We start from the raw sequence: 20,806 nt of genomic DNA on the forward strand, positions 1-20,806 counted from the left end.
GCCAGGATGGGCATGGCAGTGCCAAGGGCAGGGCGGTCTGGGCTGCACCTTGCTGACAAGCGGATTCCAACCCGAGAGGTCGGATCCACACTCCTGACTGTGGGGGCAGGCGCTCCGAGGAGACAACCAACGCCGACAGGTCAGGCCATTCCTGTCGTGCGCTGATGAATCTGCCTCAAGCGGCCGGCCTGTGCGCCACGTACGAGGCACTGGCTGCAGTGTGGCTGTGAAGCCCCGGGGTCCCAGAGATGCCCTCCCTCCCAGGAACACCATCCTGCCAGCTGCAGGAGGGACCAGCTCTGGGGAGCGGGATAGACCCAAGGAAGGAGTGGGAGAGAGCAGCTGAAGGCTACACTGCAGCAAAGGGATGGATGGGACCGCTCAGCAACCTGACAATGGCGTCATGTGCAGCAGGGGCCCTGCGAACGTCCTTCCAGCTCTCCCAATGGCCCCCAGTCCTGACCTGTAGGTCTCCCTATTGCTCAGGCCCTGGACTTCACCACACAGCCCTGCCAGTGCCCCTCAGTGCTGATCCACAGCCCCCTGCTAGCCCAGCCCTGGGCTCCGAGATGCCCCTCAATCTTCATCTGCAGCATCTCCGGCTGCTTCAGTCTCGCCCCCTCTTCCCTCCCAAGCAGGGACATCTGGTCGAGTTTATCCGGTGACTTGGGCCCAAGTCCATCAGTAAAGAGGCTGAGGTCGTTCCCCCCCCCCCATTTCACTTGTGAGCCAACTCTGATTTCTAAAGGGGGTTTCTTAACCCGCCTCTCCCACTCATCCTGCCCCTTGGACAAACACCAGTTCACCGACTGTTCTATTTTCACCAGCTCGCATGGCCTCTTAAGGAGGAAGAGCCCCAGATTTTGGCACCTGTAACCCATCTGCAGGTGAGGTGCCCCTTTAAAATGGCCTTCGGCACAAACAAACAAAAGCTCACTTGAAGGCAAGTGTTTGCATTGGGCAGCACCCTCCTGGGCTCTTCCAACTACCCCAGAAAAGCCACAGCAGTGAACTGCTCCCCCCTTATTCACCAATGAGATCAGCCAGGTGCTCAGAGGTTCATGCTGGGCACGGGGCACTGGCCCAAGTCGGCAGGCAGCTACCACGCATGCAGGGGCCTTTCTGCAGCAGACAGAAGAGTTTGCGGGCCCCGTTTCCTGGGAAGCCTTGTTCTGTGCATGGCGTCTGGCTAGGCCGGTTCCACCGGCTCCTCGCGGGCGGTCGTTGCTGTTCATGGCCATGGCAAAAGGAGAACCCCGCCCAGGCCCTGTCTGCTGCTTGGAGCCTCAAGGGGGTTCAGCCTATTACAGCAGGATTAATGGATGCCGCCGGAGGGGGAGGGGAGGAGGGATCGTTAGCTCCCAGGAGACTTAGCCATGGGGGCCTCATGTTATCAGCACATGCAGAACCAGGGATGAGAAGCCCCCTGCAAATTCCCCCATCTGCGGTCCAAGCAGCAGCCTGTCCGTGCAGATAGCTCAGCCGGGTGAGGGCGCTGGCTGGGGTTTATCTGCACCACTCAGCTCCCAGACGAGGCCCAGGGCCGAGCCAACGCCACCTGGCGTGCTCTCCCCAGCCCCCAAGATTTCCACACTCACAGGCCAAGCGGGAGCTGGACAGCGCAGGCTCCCTGTCCAGGCATTTCAAACCCGCCTGCATGAAGCTGATCTGCCTTGGTGCATGATGGGAGTTGTAGTCCACTTCTCTACAGTTCCAGGGCTAGCTCTCTGAGCAGCAGAAAGTCCCTCTCCAGGGAAGGGTTATTCTCTTGGGGGGTGGGGGGGAAAGAGGCTGCAGATGGAGAGTCCACAGGCCAAGACGCTGGTGGTGGTGGTGGGGGGGGGAAGACGAGGGGACATTTTGCCTTTGAGCACACTCACGTGTATCTGGATTGGACCAAAAATCCAGCCACAAACATGAGAGCGCGCCTCTGGGCCACTTACCCCACTAGGATCTGGGCAAACCCATGTCACACAGCCCCTCTCCAACAGAGCGGTGAAAGACTTCAGTCTCCCCCAACCTGGACCGGACGGGAACCAGAGATCTATGGGGGAGTGGCAGGGGAAGAGATTTGGGGGCCCAGTTGGATACACAGCTGCACATTAGCCCCGAACACGACACTGTGGCCAAAAGGGCTAATGCCATCCTGGGTGCATAAACAGGGGAATCTAGAGTAGGAGCAGAGAGGTTATTTTACCCCTAAGTTTGGCACTGATGCAAATTGCTGCTGGAATCCTGTGCCCAGTTCTGGGGCCCGCAGTTCAAGAAGGATGCCGACAAATCAGAGAGGGGTCAGAGAGCCACAAGAATAATGAAAGGATTAGAAAATCTGCCAGAGAGTGAGAGACTCCAGCAGCTCGATCTACTTCGCTGAACAAAGAGAAGGTTAAGGAGAGGACTAGATCACACTCTAAATATCTACATGGGGAACAGATTTAACAACAGGCTCTTCACTCTCACAGAGAAAGGTGGAACATGTTCCCAAAGCTGGAAGCTGGAGCTTGACAAAATTCAGACTGGAAATAAGGTGTCAGTGTCTAATGGGTGGAGCAATTAACCATTGGGACCATTTTCCGGGGAGGGTGGGGGAGGGGGCTGGTGGATTCTCCATCCCTGACCATTTTTAAATCAAGGCGGGATGTGTTTCTAACAGCTCTGCTCTGGGACTTACTGTGGGCAGGTCTCTGGCCTGTTACACAGGAGGTCAGACTAGATCACAAGGGTTCCTTCTGGCCTTGTAATCTATTAAAAGCTCCATCATCCCCTATTCCCCATCCTCCGAGCTGTCCCGTTACCAGTGGAGTGAGATCTGGGGCACCAAAAGCAGAGGAGCTGGAGAGACGCCTCCTTGGTGGAAGTCAGGCAAGCAACCACCTCCCCCTGTTGTGGCATGTGACGGCTCTGGCTCTGGAGATTGCTACACTGCAAAAGGCAGACGCTTTCTGCTGCTGGGCACGGAGACTCCAATACAGTCTCCAACAGATGGACGCTCTCAGCTGCAGGCACTTCCTTCCCCGAAGCGCCTTCCTTTGGGCCGGTCCGGCTCTCAGATGTCACCACGCTGCCCCCAGCTACCGACACGCCGTGAGGGACAACAGACAAAGGACAGGGGTTTGCAGCACGCCAAGCCGAGCGGGGGTCATGTTGCAGACTGTGCTGGGGATGAGCAGGAAGAGGAAGGATGGGGCAGCAGTCAGAGAGCTCGTCTGGGTCTCTGGGTTCAAGGCCCCACTCTGCCACCGGGCTCCATGTGCCTGACGGGGACAGCAGCATGCCACTACCCCTGGGAGGTGTGCACACCCTGCAGTGACGGGGGTCAGATAAGGACCCAAGACACACAAATGCAGGCTCTGGGCTTTCCCTCTGGTGGGGATCGTCCCTGCCTGAGGCAGGCCGAGCAAAGGCTGCAGTCTTTCTAGAAAGGGAGTTTATCCTCCTGCTTCATTTGTCTGCAAGTGACTCGGCATTGGCCCAAGGGATGGCGCCGGACACAGGAACAAGTCACTGGCAGCAGGGACTGATCTCAGAATCCCAACACACAAGCCTCACCTGCCCCAGCCAGCTTAACTCCACGCCCCACTCAACTCTGAGCTGCCTGCCAGCAAGGGAGACACTGTGCCGCTAGGTTGGGGATCTGGATCCGGCAACTCATCTCAGACAGGTTATCGACCGGTCATCAGACCGAGCATCTTCCAGCCTTTATTGGCCCGGGTTTGATGCCAAGTGAGCTAGAAGTCCGGGGCTCCTGATCACTCATGCTGAACATGAGTCCTCCAAGCTCCCTCCCCTAGTTCAAGGGCCCCCCATTGGGCTGCCTCGCATCAGAAACTGCCGTCCAGAAGGACCCACAGACAGGCCGAGCATGGGCAGTGGCTCAGCACTCACAGCGTGGATTGGGAACCAGACGTACTCAGAAGCAATGCATTAAACCACAAACCAAATGCATCTGACGAGCCCCACACTAGACATTTCAAGAACTAGTGGGTTTGAGGGACCTAGCAGGGGCCTGGTTTTCAGAGGGGGGTGCTCAGAGCTTTCTGAAAAGACCGTCCTCTCCGAGGAGCCTCAGGCTGAGCATCCAGAAGTCGCTAGCTGCTCTTGGGAAGCCAGCATGGATCAGAGACCAGATTGGTGGATTCCCTCCCTGAACTCCTGGAGAAGACAATTCACTGCACTGTGCCTATCGTCTTATGACCTCAACACACTACGCGGACAGCGAATTAAGCCTCACGTTCCTCACGAACCCTCAGGGGCAGATGTTTAGTGACTTGCCCAAGAGCTCACTTGGTGGCCAAATTGGTAACACACCACGAATCTGGACTCCCAGACCTCCCCTCTAACCACTAGACCCTGTTCTCCTCCAAGAGCTGAGACCAGAGCCATGAGTCCTGACTTCCAGTCCTTTCTCCTCTAACCACTAGACCCCACTTCCTGAAGCGCTGGGAATGGAACCCAGGCGTACTATCTACCAGACCACTGCTCTAACCAGGAGCCTTGAGCTTCAAGGCTCAACCCAATCCCTGGCTACGAGAGACCAGGAGGAGACTTATGGGCGGGGGTTTGAATATCTCAAATCCACGCCCTGCAATGGGTGCCCAGAGCAGCTAGTTCTGGCTGTTAGAGACAATACACTTGACTAGATGGACCTCGGGGTCTGATCATTCCTAGGTTCCTAGGCCACTTTCCCCTCAGAGCAGAGAAAAGAGCCCAGGAGTCCTGACCACCATGCTAACCACTGGACAACACACCCGCCAGAACAGACCGCAACGCAAAAAAGTAAAAGCACAATTCTGCTCCCTCGAGCTGCCAAAAGGTGTGAAGGACCCACAGTGAAACTTACCGGCCTGGATCCCCACTTCCTGGATTTTTTGTTTAATCCAGAATTCTGTCTGCCAGGTGGAAGAGGCCAGGGCAAAGCTCTGAGCACTGTGTGTTTCATGCCCTCCCCCTTGCTAGCCAGCTGAATGCTACAGAATCTGTATAAAAATATAATTAGAGCTATTTATCTCAGCAGACTTACAGGGGGGAGAAAAGAAAAAAAAAAAAACACACGCTCAGCCAAATGCAAAGGGTTTTATGGCACTTCCCTCCCCCTGAAAATAAAGACTCAAGCTGTCGCCATTAAAGGGGAAAAAAGATTCTACAGCCCGGGAAGACAAAGATGACAATGAGGGAAAATCATTAAAAAGCCAAAGTCACGAATAAAACCAGAGCTCCAGCTTTCCCCAGGGCCTCTGAGAACAGCAGCTGCTCTCTCACGGGCCCCCTCTCGCTCATGTCCTTGCTCAATTGTGGCTGACCCCAAAAATCAGTGAACCTCCTTTGGGGGCCGTGACAGCTTGCCGCTGATGGTGCCATCTCTGGCCCAGCAACACGGAAGCTGCCAAGGGTCAGTCTCTCTCTGGTACTCACCCGGCCCCTGAGCGCCTCACAATCTCCAGTGTATTTACTCTCAGTGACCCTCTGGGAGGCAGGGCGGGGCTATTATCCCTGTGGTGCAGATGAAAACTGGCTCACAGAGGCTAAGGGATTTGCCCAGGGTCACACAGGAAGTTTGGCGCATCAGAGATTCGAACCCAGGGCTCCCCCCTAGTTCCACAGCCACTGGACCATGAGGTCAGATCTTGGCCAGGCCACCCCTGCTAGCTTCCACGATGAGACTTTTCTGCTCATTCACTCAGCTCTGTCCACGTGCCACGGGGAAAGAGCATTGTCTAGTGGGCAGAGTCAGACTGATGCGAGCCTTTAGCTGCAGCCATAAATCCATCAACAGGCATTAAGAGAACCTCACCTGTCAAGTTCCACCCGCCTTTAGTCACATGGAAAATTTAACACTTCATTTCCACCCCACCTCTCAGCTGCAATAGGCCAACCTCCTCCATAGAGACCGGGTTCTAGCTCCCAGCTCTGCAGAAATCCAAGACATGGGCTGAGTGCAGAATTGAGAGCCAGGTCTCCTGGGGTCCCAGCTCTGCTGCTGGTTCGGTGGGTAGTCTCGGGCAAGTCCCATCTAAGGTACATACATGGCCCTGTTATCAGAGTATCTGAGCCTCAGTCTTCAATGACTTTATCGTCCCCACATCCCTCTGAGAGCCGAGATCCCACTCCCCCCCCCGTACAGATGGGGCCTGTGGCACAGAGAAACTAAAATGACTTGCAAAGGCCAGAAGACAATGACTGAAACCCAAGTCCCTCAAGTCATAAGGTGTGCTCTAACCACTGCACCACCCTTCCTCTCCACCACGCCTGTTTCCCGGTCTACAGGGCTAGTCTACAGGGCTAATGCTGACCTTGCTGCCAGGAGAGGGCTAGGTGCCAGCAGCTTTGAAGACAGAAAGGGCTGAGTGTATCATTAATCCCTACACGAGCTGGGTTCTCTCACACATCTTACTCCCAGAATCAAAGAGGCTCTCACGCTGATGCTGTAATTAAACCTGTTCTTCCCAGTCCTATCACCGCCAAGCCAAAACCCCAACTGCATAGCTCCACCCTGGTCATTACTCAAAGGGGGTTTTCCCTGCAAGCGAACGCAAGGCGAATCCAGCACGCCTCCAGCCTAGCGAAGCCGCAGGTCAGGAAGCGTTCTCTTCAGACCACGTTCAGAGGCAGATCCTGCTTGCTCTGCGCTACACCACACTTGCCAGGCTGGGTCCAGGGCTCCAGACCTGCATTCCCTTAGGAGGGGCGATTGGAGTCTGTGCTGGGAGAAATCAACTCCCGGACTGGGTCTCCACAGGTCCCTTTCCGATTTCTGTTGCAGGCATGGACCAGGAGCCAACCGGGCAAGGCGCTGTGCAAAAAGAACAAAGGCTCTCTCTGCTAGATCTCTCCACTGACCTCACGGCTTCTCAGTCCCTCCCCACACTTCCAGGGAAAACACCAGCCTCTCGCCCAGCACAGGTTAGAGGAGTCGTCCATTTGAAGCCGCTTACTTGCCAAATGGAGAGGCAGAATAGCCTAGTGGATAAAGCACTAGTCTGGGACTCCCTGGGTTCTATTCCCAGGTCTGGAACTGCTGGGGACTGTGGACAAGTCCCAGTCGCTCTGTGCCTCAGTTTCCCCTCCCACCATTTCCCTATTTAGACCATGAGCACTTTGGGGCAGGATCATTGGTCACTATTTGTACGTATAGCCCCAATCTCGGGTGGGGCCTCTAAGGGCTAATGGAAAATAAAATAACTGCAACTTAATTTTATTGGAAACATCTTTGTGTCTTTCACAAACTCACATTTCACTTTGAAGGCAAGAAAACACAGCTTTTGCTCGGGCTGAAATATGAACACCAGAAAACCCATCTCCTCCGCCGTTTACGTCTCCCCCAACGTGTGAGTTACAGGGACGGCGCCCAGACACTCTGGTGATGGGCAGTAATAGAAAACCTGGAGGCAAATGGGTCCCGTGAAGGGGATGGCAGGGCGTGATGTGGCTTCATCTCTTCAAACACCCACCTGCTACCCGAGAAAGTCGCTGCATCAATCCATCCGGGAAATGTCCGTAGAATCCTGCATCTGCAGGACACCCCAAAGTAAGTCAAAAGGGCAGAAAAGGGAAACTGACACAGCCTGAGAGCTTTCAACTGAGCCTCCTCAGCTCGAAGGGGTAGCCCTGTAGAGAGCTATCGTGCTGGGAAGGAAAGAAATGAGCCATGGACCCAGAGACCCTGGCCCATCACTCACACTAGGGATGAGCCAAGAGGAGATTTCCGATCCCCAGAGCCAGTTACCCCAATGCAGGGTCTCTCTCCAACACCAACCCACCCCTCCCCCACCCACCCCCAACCATGAATCTGCTCTTTGCTTATGCAACCCCCTTTCCCTACCGCTCGGAGGGGGAGACAGCAGCAAAAGCATCTTTAGCCTCATTTAACCTCAGACGCTGCCTTCAAGACCCATGCAAACGTGGATTCCTAGCAATGGATTTGCCCAGCACACCAGCCGGGCTCTGATCCACTCATTCATGGGCCCAGACTCAGAGCCAGAATTGCTGCCCCTAGCCAAAATAAACCTTTTCCACCCCAAGTTTGCAGCCTGAGATCTACCTGTGGGCAAGGGGGGGTTGGAAGGGAAATGAGCAGTGGGGACAGGGACAGTTCTGTGCAAACAGCCCTTATCCTCACACTGATTTTGCCAGTGCTAGGAATCAGATCAGGAACATAACAGCAGCTGCTTACATCTTACCTTGAAAACAAAAAGCAACAAAGGGGGTGATCAGGCCACATGATCTGGCCCACGGAGCAGAGCAAAGCAGCAGCCAGCCATCCTCTTCTGTCTCCCCACCCTGCAGCACTGGGAGGGCTGGGTTATGGGACAGAGGATGCTCCAGTGCTGAAGCGGTGCCAGAAAGGCAGGGAGGAGATGGGGAAGGTTCATTCGGAATCTGGGCTGTGGATTTCTTCTCCCTGGGTGTGTGTGGGGGTCCCCCTTTGCTGCCTGAAGCCCCCCACCCTCACCTGATCTGTCTGGAGCACAATACCACTCAGTTCTGTCCTCCTAAGGAGTTAGCTATTGCTCTGATTTCAGTAGGGAGGGGGCACAAGTCAGATAGCAACTGGCATCTCAACAGAGGAGCTACTGATCGAACCAGTCTTGGAGAACCAACTCCCCTCATCTGTCCCTCTAGGGCAGGCCAGAGACATGTTGCGGGGCCCCACGCTGCATCCCCAGGGCTGCCTCCTAGCCCCTCCCACTTTTCACTGAGTTACTTTAATTTTGGGAGGAGGGAAGCACTGCAGGTTAAGTGAAAAACCTCAGGAAGAAAGTTCCTGCTGGCTTAAAGTGTGAAGAAATGAACCACAGAGTCGCCCCATGACTTTACTGCGGAGCAGCTAGAGAAACCAGCAGGGGGCTCGGAGGAGCTGAGCTTTACATAGCAAAGATTAAATCAGGTGTTTAGACCCAGCTTCTCTTTTTAAACTCGGGATGTTGCAAACTGTCGAAGTGGCAACGCAGCCGACACTCCTGAAATGCTCCAATTGCTGTTCTGCTGTATCCTGCACCTCCAGCACCTCGCTCTGTGTCTCAAAGGCTGCAGAGACGCACCAGGCAGGGAAGGGGGAAGTTGTGCCAACAATCTGGGTGTCCCAGTCACAGAGATCTCCTGCTTCTTAAGAAGGGATCTCAGCCATGAGGAAGGAGCGAAGAACCTGTGTTGCAGAAATCAGTGGCTGCTCATTCAGGCAAGGGCTACGTGAGGTCAGAGACCAGGCCACGGGCTCAGCAGGCAAACATCCTCACTGAGAGAGAATTAGAATAATGGCGTCTGAACAGATTTGCCTCCTGAAGGACAACGTCTGGGAGACTGACTTGTGCTGGGAACGGGAGGGGAAGGACCCCAAAGCATGTGTGTTTCCTGAAAGCAGCACAATCCCAGCCAAAGAGAAGCCCTCTGCCGCTCAAGGTGCTGCTTTTGAAAGCTATTAAATGCAAATTTCTCGCATCCATGTTAATCAGCCTGTCAAGCAGGGCCCCTGGCTTCTTTGTGAGCAATAAAAGGGACCGCAGATGTGCCCTGGGCTTCCAGGCAGGCTGAAAGAACAGAAAGGCTGGCGAATAATTTACAGAGAGGCTACCCTAGCGAGGGTCCCTATTTATGTGCTGGGTGGGTCCCTGTCCCTCCTCCCTGCCTTTACACAAAGGCTTCGCTGCCAGCCCCTGGTCAGGGGAGTTTATTCCTCCTTTGATGGTTTAAGAAACAGCACCAGCAGCACTGCAGGCAACCCTCTGAAGGGAGCGCCCATGACTAGGGCTGGAGAGGCAGTACAGAATTGGGAGCTGGGCCTCGAAGCCTGGACAGGATTCCGAGCCAGCGGGAAGGACAGGCTGGGTCAGAACAGCAGGCCCTAAACATACTGGACCTTGAGACATTTTCCTCCACAGGGGCTGGGCCTTTTCAGAACCACTTCGCGCTTTCACTAATGTGGGGGAAGGAGAAACGATCTGAAATCGCAACAGCCACACATGCAAAGAGGGATTCAAAGCTCACTGAGGTTCAGTTCAAGAGAGACCACCACTCAGGGAGCGGGGGGGGGGGGGTGTGGAGAAGCTGGCTGAGCAGATGAGGAGGGAAGGGCCTTTAGACAAAGGAAGGAAGGAAGATACGTGGCCTAGCCGTCCTGTCACAGTCCTGGGAGCTAGGATGTCCCAGATCAGCCACTTACTGTGGGTAAGCGACTGCACCTGTTTCTCAGTTTCCCTGCTGTCTAAAGAGGATAAGGATCCGGACCCTCCTCACTCAGGGGATGAAGTAGGCAGTGTCTGTAAAGCCATCTGACGAGGAAAAGCGCTGGGTAAATACCCCTTTCCTGGAGTAACGCAGCAGGACAGCAGCATTGCCAGAAACCCCACGAAACAGGAGGCCATTTATACTGAGGCTGTAATTAAACCAGGCAGCAAGGTCTCCTGGCCTGATGCGGACTCAGGCAGCAAACTGGGGCTAAGAGCCAGGGCGCAGAAGGGCAGATCCCTTTTCCTAGCAGCCCCGGACTGCTGAGGAGAGCTGATCCAATCTCCCGCAGCTCCAGCCACCTCACATTAGCTTGGTGGGCGAGACCTTGTGCTCCCGGAGACCTAGAGCAAGTTGGCTACATCACAAAAACTCCTCTGCTGACGGGAGGGAGGAGTTAGCCAAGGATGGCCACAGGCTGCATGGTCTTTGCCTTCCTAAGTGACCAAGACCCGCCTTGGGGGAGCCAGTGGATACCGACAGCAAGACTGTCACTACTCCGCCCCAGCCCTCCCCCTCAAATCCATGTAGATTTCAAAGCACTTTACAAACAGCAAGTAACCAAGCCTTACAACCCACTTTAAAGGGGAAGTTTTGCAGATGGGGAAACTGAGGCACAAAGTGAGGCAGCAATGGAACAGCACCTGGATTTTGAGGCACTAGTGCTTTACCCACTAGACAAGGCTCCCTCAGAAAATGGAGCAAAAACCAGCTGCAGAACGGTTTGGCCCGAGACTGGGAATTTTCAGGCCCAAAGGAATTTTGTTTGTTTGTTTTAACACATGCAGCTGGGGTATTCGCCAAGAGGCAGAGGGAGTGCCACGTGCACAGCGGGCTCTCCCTGCTTCTCCCCCAGGAGAGCTCCCACATGGGTCCAAGTAGGAGTTCGCTAACACACGCCGGCCCAGCGAGCGGGCAGCTGGTGCTTAAACTCATCCCTGGTCTGGCAGCAGAGGCTCCTCCGGCTGCCCTGAGAAACACCATTCCTAGCGTCCAAAGGGGACTCTTGCCTGTTACAGATGTAGCGCTGGACTGGGCGGGGCGGACAGTGACCGAGGAGCAACTGTGTAATGAGTGACCCCTACTCTGCCCTGCTCCAACATCCAATACCATCAGCAGAGCAAGAACCAACCTGGGCAGAAAGCGCTTTGCCAAGTGTCTTTGGGCCTGGCCTTAGGTCCCTCCCGACAGAGGCTATGAAACTTGGTCAAGAAGAGCCCCTTAGCCCAAGGGACAGCCTCAGGGAAGGCTAAGAGCTCCCATGTCAGAGAGGTAGCGTCGCCTGAGCCACCCCAGTCAACAGAGGAGCACCCATACATCAGTTCTGCACCTGTTCAGGTCCCCAACTGCAATCACAGCAATGCTAGTTACGGGGGGCTAGTAAACCCCAGGGGAAGCCCAGAGCCACTGAATGAAGCATCAAGGCAGAGCCAGCACTGCATCAGAGGCACTCTGGCTAGGAGAAGCCGCTTGCGCCATACCAGGAGCGTTTTACACTCATGCATTGTTCTCTTGCTGATGCAAAGTTTGAAGGATGCATAAAAGCGGAGTAGACTTAACTCCCCGAGTGACCTTGGGTAACAACACTCAAGTCTGTGGGAGGAAATCATAAATGTAAACCTTCTCCATGCTGCTGCTTTTCCATCCCACTCCCAGTGCTTTACAGGACAAATCTACAAGACAATCGTCTGGCCCAGAGACAGATGTATAACAGGCCAGCAAAGCTGGTCAGCTGCAGCACTGGTCAGCAGGAGGCCAGGACAACCCAACTCCCACAGAACACTCCTGGGAACAGCATTCTGGACAGAATCCTTGAGTGACGCATCCAGCCCAGCCCATGGCTTAGCTGCCCTCTGAAAGGCGCTAGGTCCTCTCCCCAGCCTTGCCCACTGACAAAGCCTGCTCCCATCACTGAGCCATGGAGCTCTGAGATGGAAGGAGACCTGCTGCACCTGATCCAGCCTCCAACCAACCCAGGACTTTTCCCCACTCGGGTTTTCTCAGCAGATCTGAATGATTTGAAGAGGCACCATCAGTTTACATAAACAGGTATTTTTTAAAAAGATTTTGATCTCTGTTAACACCCAAGATGCTTTGTAAAATCTAACTTAGTCTGTTCAAACTGCTTAGCGGGGACAATAATTGTGAGAGCTCAAATACCCTGGAAAGGACAGTGAGAGAGAGATGGAAACTCCTGCGCACTAGGATAATCACCGACCCTCTCACCACAGGCAAGCGTCTCTTGGACAAACTGGATTCCGAGATCCCCAGGCCAGAAGGGACCATCTGGCAAGTCCGACCCCCTGCGTAACCCAGGCCAGAGAACTGCCCCAAACGCATTCTTAGAGCAGAGCTTTCCGGAAACTCTCCAATCGGGATTTAAAGATGGGTTTCAGAGTAGCAGCTGTGTTAGTCTGTATTCGCAAAAAGAAAAGGAGTACTCGTGGCACCTTAGAGACTAAAATTTATTTGAGCATAAACTTTCGTGAGCTACAGCTCACTTCATCGGATGCATCCGATGAAGTGAGCTGTAGCTCACGAAAGCTTATGCTCAAATAAATTTTAGTCTCTAAGGTGCCACGAGTACTCCTTTTTTGATTTAAAGATGGTCAGTGATGGAGAATCCACCCCGACCCTTGGGAAATTGCTCCAGTGGTTAATTACTCTTGCATTAAAAATTGACATCTTATTTCCCGTCTGAATTTGACTAGCTTCAACTTCCAGCTGATGGATCCCGTTAGACCTTCCTCTGCTAGGTTGAAGAGCCCATTGTCAAATATTTGTTCCCCATCTAGGCACTTACAAACTGAGATCAAGTGACCCCTTCACCCTCTCTTTGTTAAGCTAAATCAATTGAGCTCTCCAAGTCTCACTCTAAGGCATGATGAGGAAACTGAGGCAGAGAAGGCGACAGACATGCTCCAGGCTAGAAAGAGAATCAGAGCAGCATTTCCTGAGTGCTAAACTCCTGGGCCTCAACCACTAGACCACCTCTCTCTGGATTTCAGAAAGTGTCTGTTTCTACAGCGCATCCCCCAAGCAACAGCAAAGAGAAAAAAACCAAGGTTCCTAGTCCGAGTGTCTTGAGGTTCTTCGGACCACAAACAAAGCTGGCACATTACAAACCCTGAGAGACACTCCTTCTGTAGCCACCAATAGGTTAGATCCATGCATCTACCGTGGAGAAAAGCCTGAAGTCAAAACCTTCTCTGGGATCTTCCTTTACACCAAGAGAAGGGCGTCCCCCCCCACACAGAAGTGCGAAAACCAACCAAGGGAAGGTCCAAAGTGGGAAAAACATTTCCCAAAGCAGCAGCCAGGGTGCACCGAAGCCAGCATGGGCCGAGCAGCCTGGAAACACGTCACGCCTGGTCCCATGCACACTGCAGCTACAACCGTGCCACCGAGCATACAACGCCATTGTCACTCAGGCCAGCTCCGTCCTAGCGTCCCAGGGCCTCAGAATGAACCATGGCATTGATGAAGGGTTCACGTCACTCTCCTCCGTGCCCGCAGGGGGCACCTTCCTTGCAGATCCCCTCTGAACAGAGCTTTCCTATGCCGACCGCAGCTCGCACTGCAAGAGGGACAGAGAGGATGGAGCAGGACTCAGGACAGCAGCCTGGGACTCTGGAGACCGGGGTTCAATTCCCTGCCCTGACACAGATGCCCTGAGCGACCTTGGGCAAGTCCCTGTCTCTCTGGGCACTGCCCTGCCTCATGAGAAGGTTGCGAGGGAAGCTCCCATGTGGCACTTGTCAGTCATGGATCATAAAGCGCTTTACCAAGGAGGCCAGGATCACCATCTCCATTTTACAGACAGGGAAATTGAGGCAGAGAGCGAGGCCCAGACTTGCTCAAGGTCCCCTAAAAGGCCAGTGGCAGAGCGAGGAACAGAACCAAGGTCTCCCCAAACCCAGTCCAGTTCTCTATCCACGAGGCCAGACTCCAGTAACAAGGACCACCTAAGTGCCTCAGCTAGGCAGTTAAACTCCTTGGGGCTGGGCCCATATGGCAACTCACTCAGCAAGGACTCCATGCCAAATGACAGGCCTGGACCATGCAGCCAGCTGTGATGTTACAGGTCATGCTACACCTTGTTGATAGTCAGCAAAAAAGACCAACATCCTAAAGCACAAAAGATCACTCTGTGCACTCAGATCTGCTTTCCACATGTTCCCATTTAGGTAGCCACCTACCGCATGCTAGAAAAGGGCACAAACATTCAAAGGGAGTTCCCCCCACCGAGTATTTAGTTTTCTGATTACAGATGCCAAACAGGTGCCCTAGGCTTTGTATTCGCTAGCTTTTCAAACTGTGATGCGAGCCAGGTTACACGCACACACACACGTGCTGTATGTTTGAGACACTCGTGCTACTAGAAGAAATCTGGCACAGAGAAACTTTCGCCTGGCTTGGACTGCCAGGTCTTCAAACAGTCAATGTTTAGCAGGAGAGCATCAGCATGTGATATGAAGAGAGACTGAAAAGTCAGGGATAGTTTACTTTAAAAAAAAAAGGGGGGGGGGACATGATGAAAGAGTACAAAATAATCAATGGTACTGACATTGGGAAGGTCTGTTCTCCCTGCCTCATCACAAAAGAGCAAGGGGCCATGTCAATAAAATTAAAAGGAAGCAAATGAAAGGAAATATTTTGTAGCCTGAGGAACTCATTGCCACATGATGTTGAGGCCAAGAACTCAGCAAGATTGAAAATAGATGTTTATATGGATAACAAGAATAGCGAGAATTAAAATAGCAAACACTGTTCTTGGCTGTCCCCGGACACGACTGCAATAAACATGAATACAATAATTACAAAAAGTTTTTGAAGAGATATAAAACCTCATGCATCAGGTCTTAAATCTGACTACTACGGATTCAGATGAGACCTTTAGAGAAGCAGACCATTCTATATCTGTCTGTAGGGTTTTTTGCACTGTCCTTGGTCACTGTCAGAGACAGAATACTGGGCTAGATTGACCTCAGGTCTGATCCAGTCTGGAGATTCTTGTGTTCCTAAGATACGATAGCAAAATCAACCTTCCATGTGTCAGTGTAAAGAGGAACAATTGGATAGGTTAGGCCAAATGTTCAGAGGGTTATTTTAAGAATATTTTTAGGATTTAAAAAAGGAGATTGCAAAGAGATGCTTTAATTCAAACAATCTGATAACCTGCACATGAAACCGATTACAAACAAGAGCTGAAATTCACTAAATTATTTCATTGTCCAACCTGAGTGAAAAAAAAGCAAACAGCTTGAATGGAGACATTTAATTTAGTTTTTTTTTTTTTAAATTCTACTGGTTTTAATCATTTTCAGGTATTAGTAACTGAAAAGGAAATTTGTGTTTATTGAACAGATTAATTTTAACCTGACACTGTCCCTTTAAAATAACAAAAAGGAAGAGAAATTAAGTCTAGTGATATCTGGAGATGCGTGCGTGCTTGGGAATCCTTGTTTTAAAATAGAAGTGAAGGCTATGTGCCTTTGCTGTCCGACAGCCGTTTGCTATCGCACAGAATGCAGAGCATAAAAAGCGTGTCTTTGGGAAAGGAAAGATTGTTGCATGAACCTTAAGAAAAAAGAAAGCTCTGCTTTGAAAAACTAACCCACAGGAATTTCCATGTCCCCTGACAAACACCAATCTATTTATTTTTATTTCAATCATATTAAGAAGATGCTTCTCCGAGGCCCCACTTGCCCTAAACACATACATCATCAGCACAAGAAAATCCTAGTAACATTGCCTGTTGAAATGATTTATACACTCAGCCAGGTAGACACCTACAGAAACCCTTTGCTACCCCTCCATCGTTATAGAACACATATCCTCTCCTCTCAGAAAGATGGCTTTTTGTAGGGTGCCTGGACAGGCGACAAATTCACGCTATTTCAGATCAAAGGAAGGGGATCAAGTTCCACCTCAATCTTTTCTGGGGTGTAACACTGCAATATCCCTTGTGGCTCTTGGAGGGATGCTAAGGCCAGGTCACTCTTGTTCCAAAGTATTGGGAGAGGTTTCCAACTGCTCAGAGCAGCAGCTGCATTAGCAAATCACAGTGAGAAAAGAAGCCCTCCCAGTAATCGGAAGAAGGAATGTTCCTGGTTTAAGAAACTGTAAAATAAAGGCTTAGTATGAGGCCAACAATCGCACAGACACACGCACTGGTGAATGCTTAAAGATCAGCTGGCACTGATCTGTGGGGCAGGACATTAGACTTCTAATAAATAAGCAAGAAACCCCACATAGGAGGACTTAGCCACCTCCCCGCCATGCACACTGTATTGAAATGAAGCATTAGGACAAATTCACATTTTCCATTACCTTGTCTCTTTCCACCACCACCTGCTTTCCCATCCTCACTACCCTCCCAGGCCAAATGGCCACACTGGATGCATCCCAGATGTCAGGCTAAAGAACGCCACATTTCTAAAAATGTACTACGCCTCTCCCGAGTACGGAACTTTAGACAGGACGGTGCTTCAGACACAGCATCCCCCAAGAATGAACTCATGAGTACACGTCCTTTGTGCACTGTTACCCCGTAGACTGAGGGCAGCATGTTGGTCAGCTCACCAAATAGCTCACTTATGCTTTTGTCTCAAAACTTGGAGAGCTGGACAGCTGGTGCAAGTGGAAGTCAATAATGGGGAAATCAATTGAACTGTGTCAGATTTACTCCATGATAATGTTGCACTAGTCAAAGGGGATCAAATGTGGAAAGTCAATAGAACATCTTGAAATCTGATGAAAATCAGAACTCGGTATTAGTGCTTTATTATTGACTAAAAAGCTGTTTCAGAATTGTATTGACAAAGGGATAACATCAGATTAAAAAAAAAATACATTCAAAAGCAAATTTCCTTCTAGCCCCACGCGAATGTCAAAACAGAACACTTAAAGAGCATGTTATGTGGGTCTCAGGCAGACAATGAAAATAACCTCGTCCGTTTCACTTATTTATATTACAGTAGCATGTTGAGGCTTCAACTGAGATTTAGGCCCCAGCATGCCAGTGGCTGCACAGGAACAAGAGGGTGGTTGTTTCTGAGCTCTTCAGGACAGGGACTGAAAGGTGAAGTGATTCACCCAAGATCAGAGTCATGAACAGAACTAAGGTCTGAACCCCATGCCACTGGCCTAGCCATTAGACCCCATTACCTCTGTCACTATCCAGTCCTTCCAGGCCAGCCCCAGGGCTGGGGCAGCAAGCAGTGCACAGGGAAGGTTTTCACTTGAAAGTTTACATTATTATTTAATTAATGTAATCTGCACGGCTGATAAATCTGGTCTCACTGTATAAACTAACCCTGCTATAAAGATTAAAGCGTGTGGGACCTCGCTCAGGAAAGAAGGTTCTTATACTACAAGTGTTGGATCTGCTTTGTGCCACATAAACCAACCCCTAATTTTGGGGATGGGAATGCCATGGTGAGGCATGCTGAAGGTGGGAAACAGAGAGGCGCTGGGCCCTGGGTACCCCCAGCTACAACCAGTCTGTGCACTCCTACCCACAACAGGCAGTGTTAACTGATCACAGCGCTCAGAAGATTGCTGGGGAGAGGAAAGCGAGCAAGAGACCCCAGAAGGAAGAGCTGGCCCAGCAGCATGGCCCAGAACTCCAAGAACAGCATGAGACTGTTATGAACAATTAAACAGCAGCCAGCATTCCCCCAGCCCAGCCCTTGCGGTCTCCAAAGCCCTCAGCGGAGATGATCAGAGAAGATGGGACTAGGGAGGGACATGCACTGCTTCCCCAACTCTGCAGGGAGTGCATCTTCTGCAGAGCAAGGTGACACTCTGGGCCATACCACCCTCAAGGTGGGCAGCTAACTTCATCCAGGAACAGCCCTGGAGCACCTGCTTTTAACCCCAGCAACACTGCTTCTGGGGGTGAAGGAAATTCAACTGCGACTCCAACCATGATAATGATTCAAGATGCCAGGCCACACGGCAGTAACACCGCAGTCCATGCCCCCTCCCTTGGTACACCAGGAGGGAGAGCAGACACTAACGGCCTTCCACAAAACCAAACTACCCACATCAAATGGCAAGAAAGTTTTCTTGATGGCCACTCCACCCAAGGGAAAGGGGCTGCTAGCCACCCCTCAGGAATGCCACGCTAACCACTGGGGTGACTTCTCTAGGAAATGCAGCATGGCACAGGGGTGCTGCCTGCAGTGGCCTCAAGTGTCCAGCCCAAGATCTGGTAGAGGCTTTTCCTGCCCAGTGGAAACAATCTGGAGTTAGGCGCCCATAGAAAGGGAACACAGCCTCACCCGAGACATAGCACCACCCAGCAGTCTCTGCTCCTGCCCAACTTCCAGACACATACCCCTCCACAGACCTGTCCCAGAGACTTTGCACCCTGCACCCGCCGCCTCCAATTCCTCCCCTCCCCAAACAAAAACAAGGAAGACAAGACTAAATATCGCAAGATCCAAACTGAAACAAGGGATTAAAGCCCAGCCACAGGGTAAGGGCCCCTCCCGGGCAAACACTCAGTGACTTCGAGCTGCTTCCTGCCAGGGAATGTGCCCTTGCCTGCACTTTGGTGACAATTATCGAGCTTGGCACACCAATAAAGGGCCCCCATGAACCCAAGGAAGAGCAAAGACCCAGGTGACAGAACGCACTGGCCCTAGCAGAGGCTGACACATAGCGACCTTTACCACGAGCATGGCTAGACTCGGGACCCCTGAGCCACCAGGGCGCTGCTGCGGCCCCACTGCTGGAAGGGGAGACGCAGCCAGCTTGGGAGCCGAAGGGCTACATGGGGCCACAAGCCCCTTAACACAGGCCAGGCCTTCCGTGCCCCAGGCGCCTCCTGACCCAAACGTATGTCACACTCCCAGCTGCCCCAAATCCCCGGACACCCCCTATTCCCCCTGCCCCCGCCCCATCCCGACATACACCCTCCACCCTATACACACTCAGACTCTTACCCCAAACCCCCGGACACCCCCTATTCCCCTGCCCCCATCCCGACATACACCCTCCACCCTATACACACCCAGACTCTTCCCCAAATCCCCGGACACCCCCTATTCCCCTGCCCCCATCCCGACATACACCCTCCACCCTATACACACCCAGACTCTTACCCCAAACCCCCGGACACCCCCTATTCCCCTGCCCCCGCCCCATCCCGACATACACCCTCCACCCTATACACACCCAGACTCTTCCCCAAATCCCCGGACACCCCCTATTCCCCTGCCCCCGCCCCATCCCGACATACACCCTCCACCCTATACACACCCAGACTCTTCCCCAAATCCCCGGACACCCCCTATTCCCCTGCCCCCGCCCCATCCCGACATACACCCTCCACCCTATACACACTCAGACTCTTACCCCAAACCCCCGGACACCCCCTATTCCCCTGCCCCCATCCCGACATACACCCTCCACCCTATACACACCCAGACTCTTACCCCAAACCCCCGGACACCCCCTATTCCCCTGCCCCCGCCCCATCCCGACATACACCCTCCACCCTATACACACCCAGACTCTTACCCCAAACCCCCGGACACCCCCTATTCCCCTGCCCCCATCCCGACATACACCCTCCACCCTATACACACCCAGACTCTTACCCCAAACCCCCGGACACCCCCTATTCCCCCTGCCCCTGCCCCATCCCGACATACACCCTCCACCCTATACACACCCAGACTCTTCCCCAAATCCCCGGACACCCCCTATTCCCCTGCCCCCATCCCGACATACACCCTCCACCCTATACACACTCAGACTCTTACCCCAAACCCCCGGACACCCCCTATTCCCCCTGCCCCCGCCCCATCCCGACATACACCCTCCACCCTATACACACCCAGACTCTTACCCCAAACCCCCGGACACCCCCTATTCCCCTGCCCCCGCCCTAGATACACCCAGGCTCCTACCCCCAGGCTCTTCTCCCGCCCCACAGCCCGGCTCGTGCCCGGCCGCCCCCTCAGCCCGCGCCCGGCCCCACTCACGGCTGTAGAGCGCCAGGCCGGCGCTGTCGGGCCCCGTGCGCGCCTCGAGCCGCAGCGCCTGCTGCTCCTGGTGCCGCTGGATCTCGCCGTTGGCGTCCCCGATGGTGAGGAGCCGCACGCCGGTGAACACGGACACCGCCGCGGCCATCTTGGCTCCGCCGCCGCCTCCCCGCGCCCGGCCCCGCCCCCAGCGCCCCCTGCGGGCCCCGCCCCCCGCTCGGCCCCGCCCCCCGCGCCCCCTGCGGGCCCCGCCCCCCGCTCTGCGCCCGCCCCCAGCGACCCCTGCCGCCCCGCCTCCCGCTCTGCGCCCGCCCCCCGCGCCCCCTACCGGCCCCGCCTCCGCTCGGCCCCGCCCCCAGCGCCCCCTACGGGCCCCGCCCCCCGCTCTGCGCCCGGCCCCGCCCCCAGCGCCCCCTACGGGCCCCGCCTCCCGCTCTGCGCCCGGCCCCGCCCCCAGCGCCCCCTACGGGCCACGCCTCCGCTCGGCCCCGCCCCCAGCGCCCCCTACGGGCCCCGCCTCCGCTCGGCCCCGCCCCCAGCGACCCCTACGGGCCCCGCCCCCCGCTCTGCGCCCGCCCCCAGCGGGC

The 20,806-nt window shown here is 53.8% G+C and overlaps 1 protein-coding gene across 1 annotated transcript in view; it reads right to left on the reverse strand.

The window, feature by feature from the left end:
- Positions 1–20,389, reverse strand: part of CARM1 (coactivator associated arginine methyltransferase 1) — a 56,481-nt gene extending 36,092 nt beyond the window's left edge. The window contains 1 exon segment of the mRNA XM_038378175.2: positions 20,220–20,389. Within this exon segment, the coding sequence (XP_038234103.1) occupies positions 20,220–20,367 (148 nt within the window). The 5' untranslated portion in view covers positions 20,368–20,389.
- Positions 20,390–20,806: the final 417 nt, after the last annotated feature.

This window comes from Dermochelys coriacea, chromosome 20, assembly GCF_009764565.3.
Source record: "Dermochelys coriacea isolate rDerCor1 chromosome 20, rDerCor1.pri.v4, whole genome shotgun sequence".
Lineage (NCBI taxonomy): Eukaryota > Metazoa > Chordata > Testudines > Dermochelyidae > Dermochelys > Dermochelys coriacea.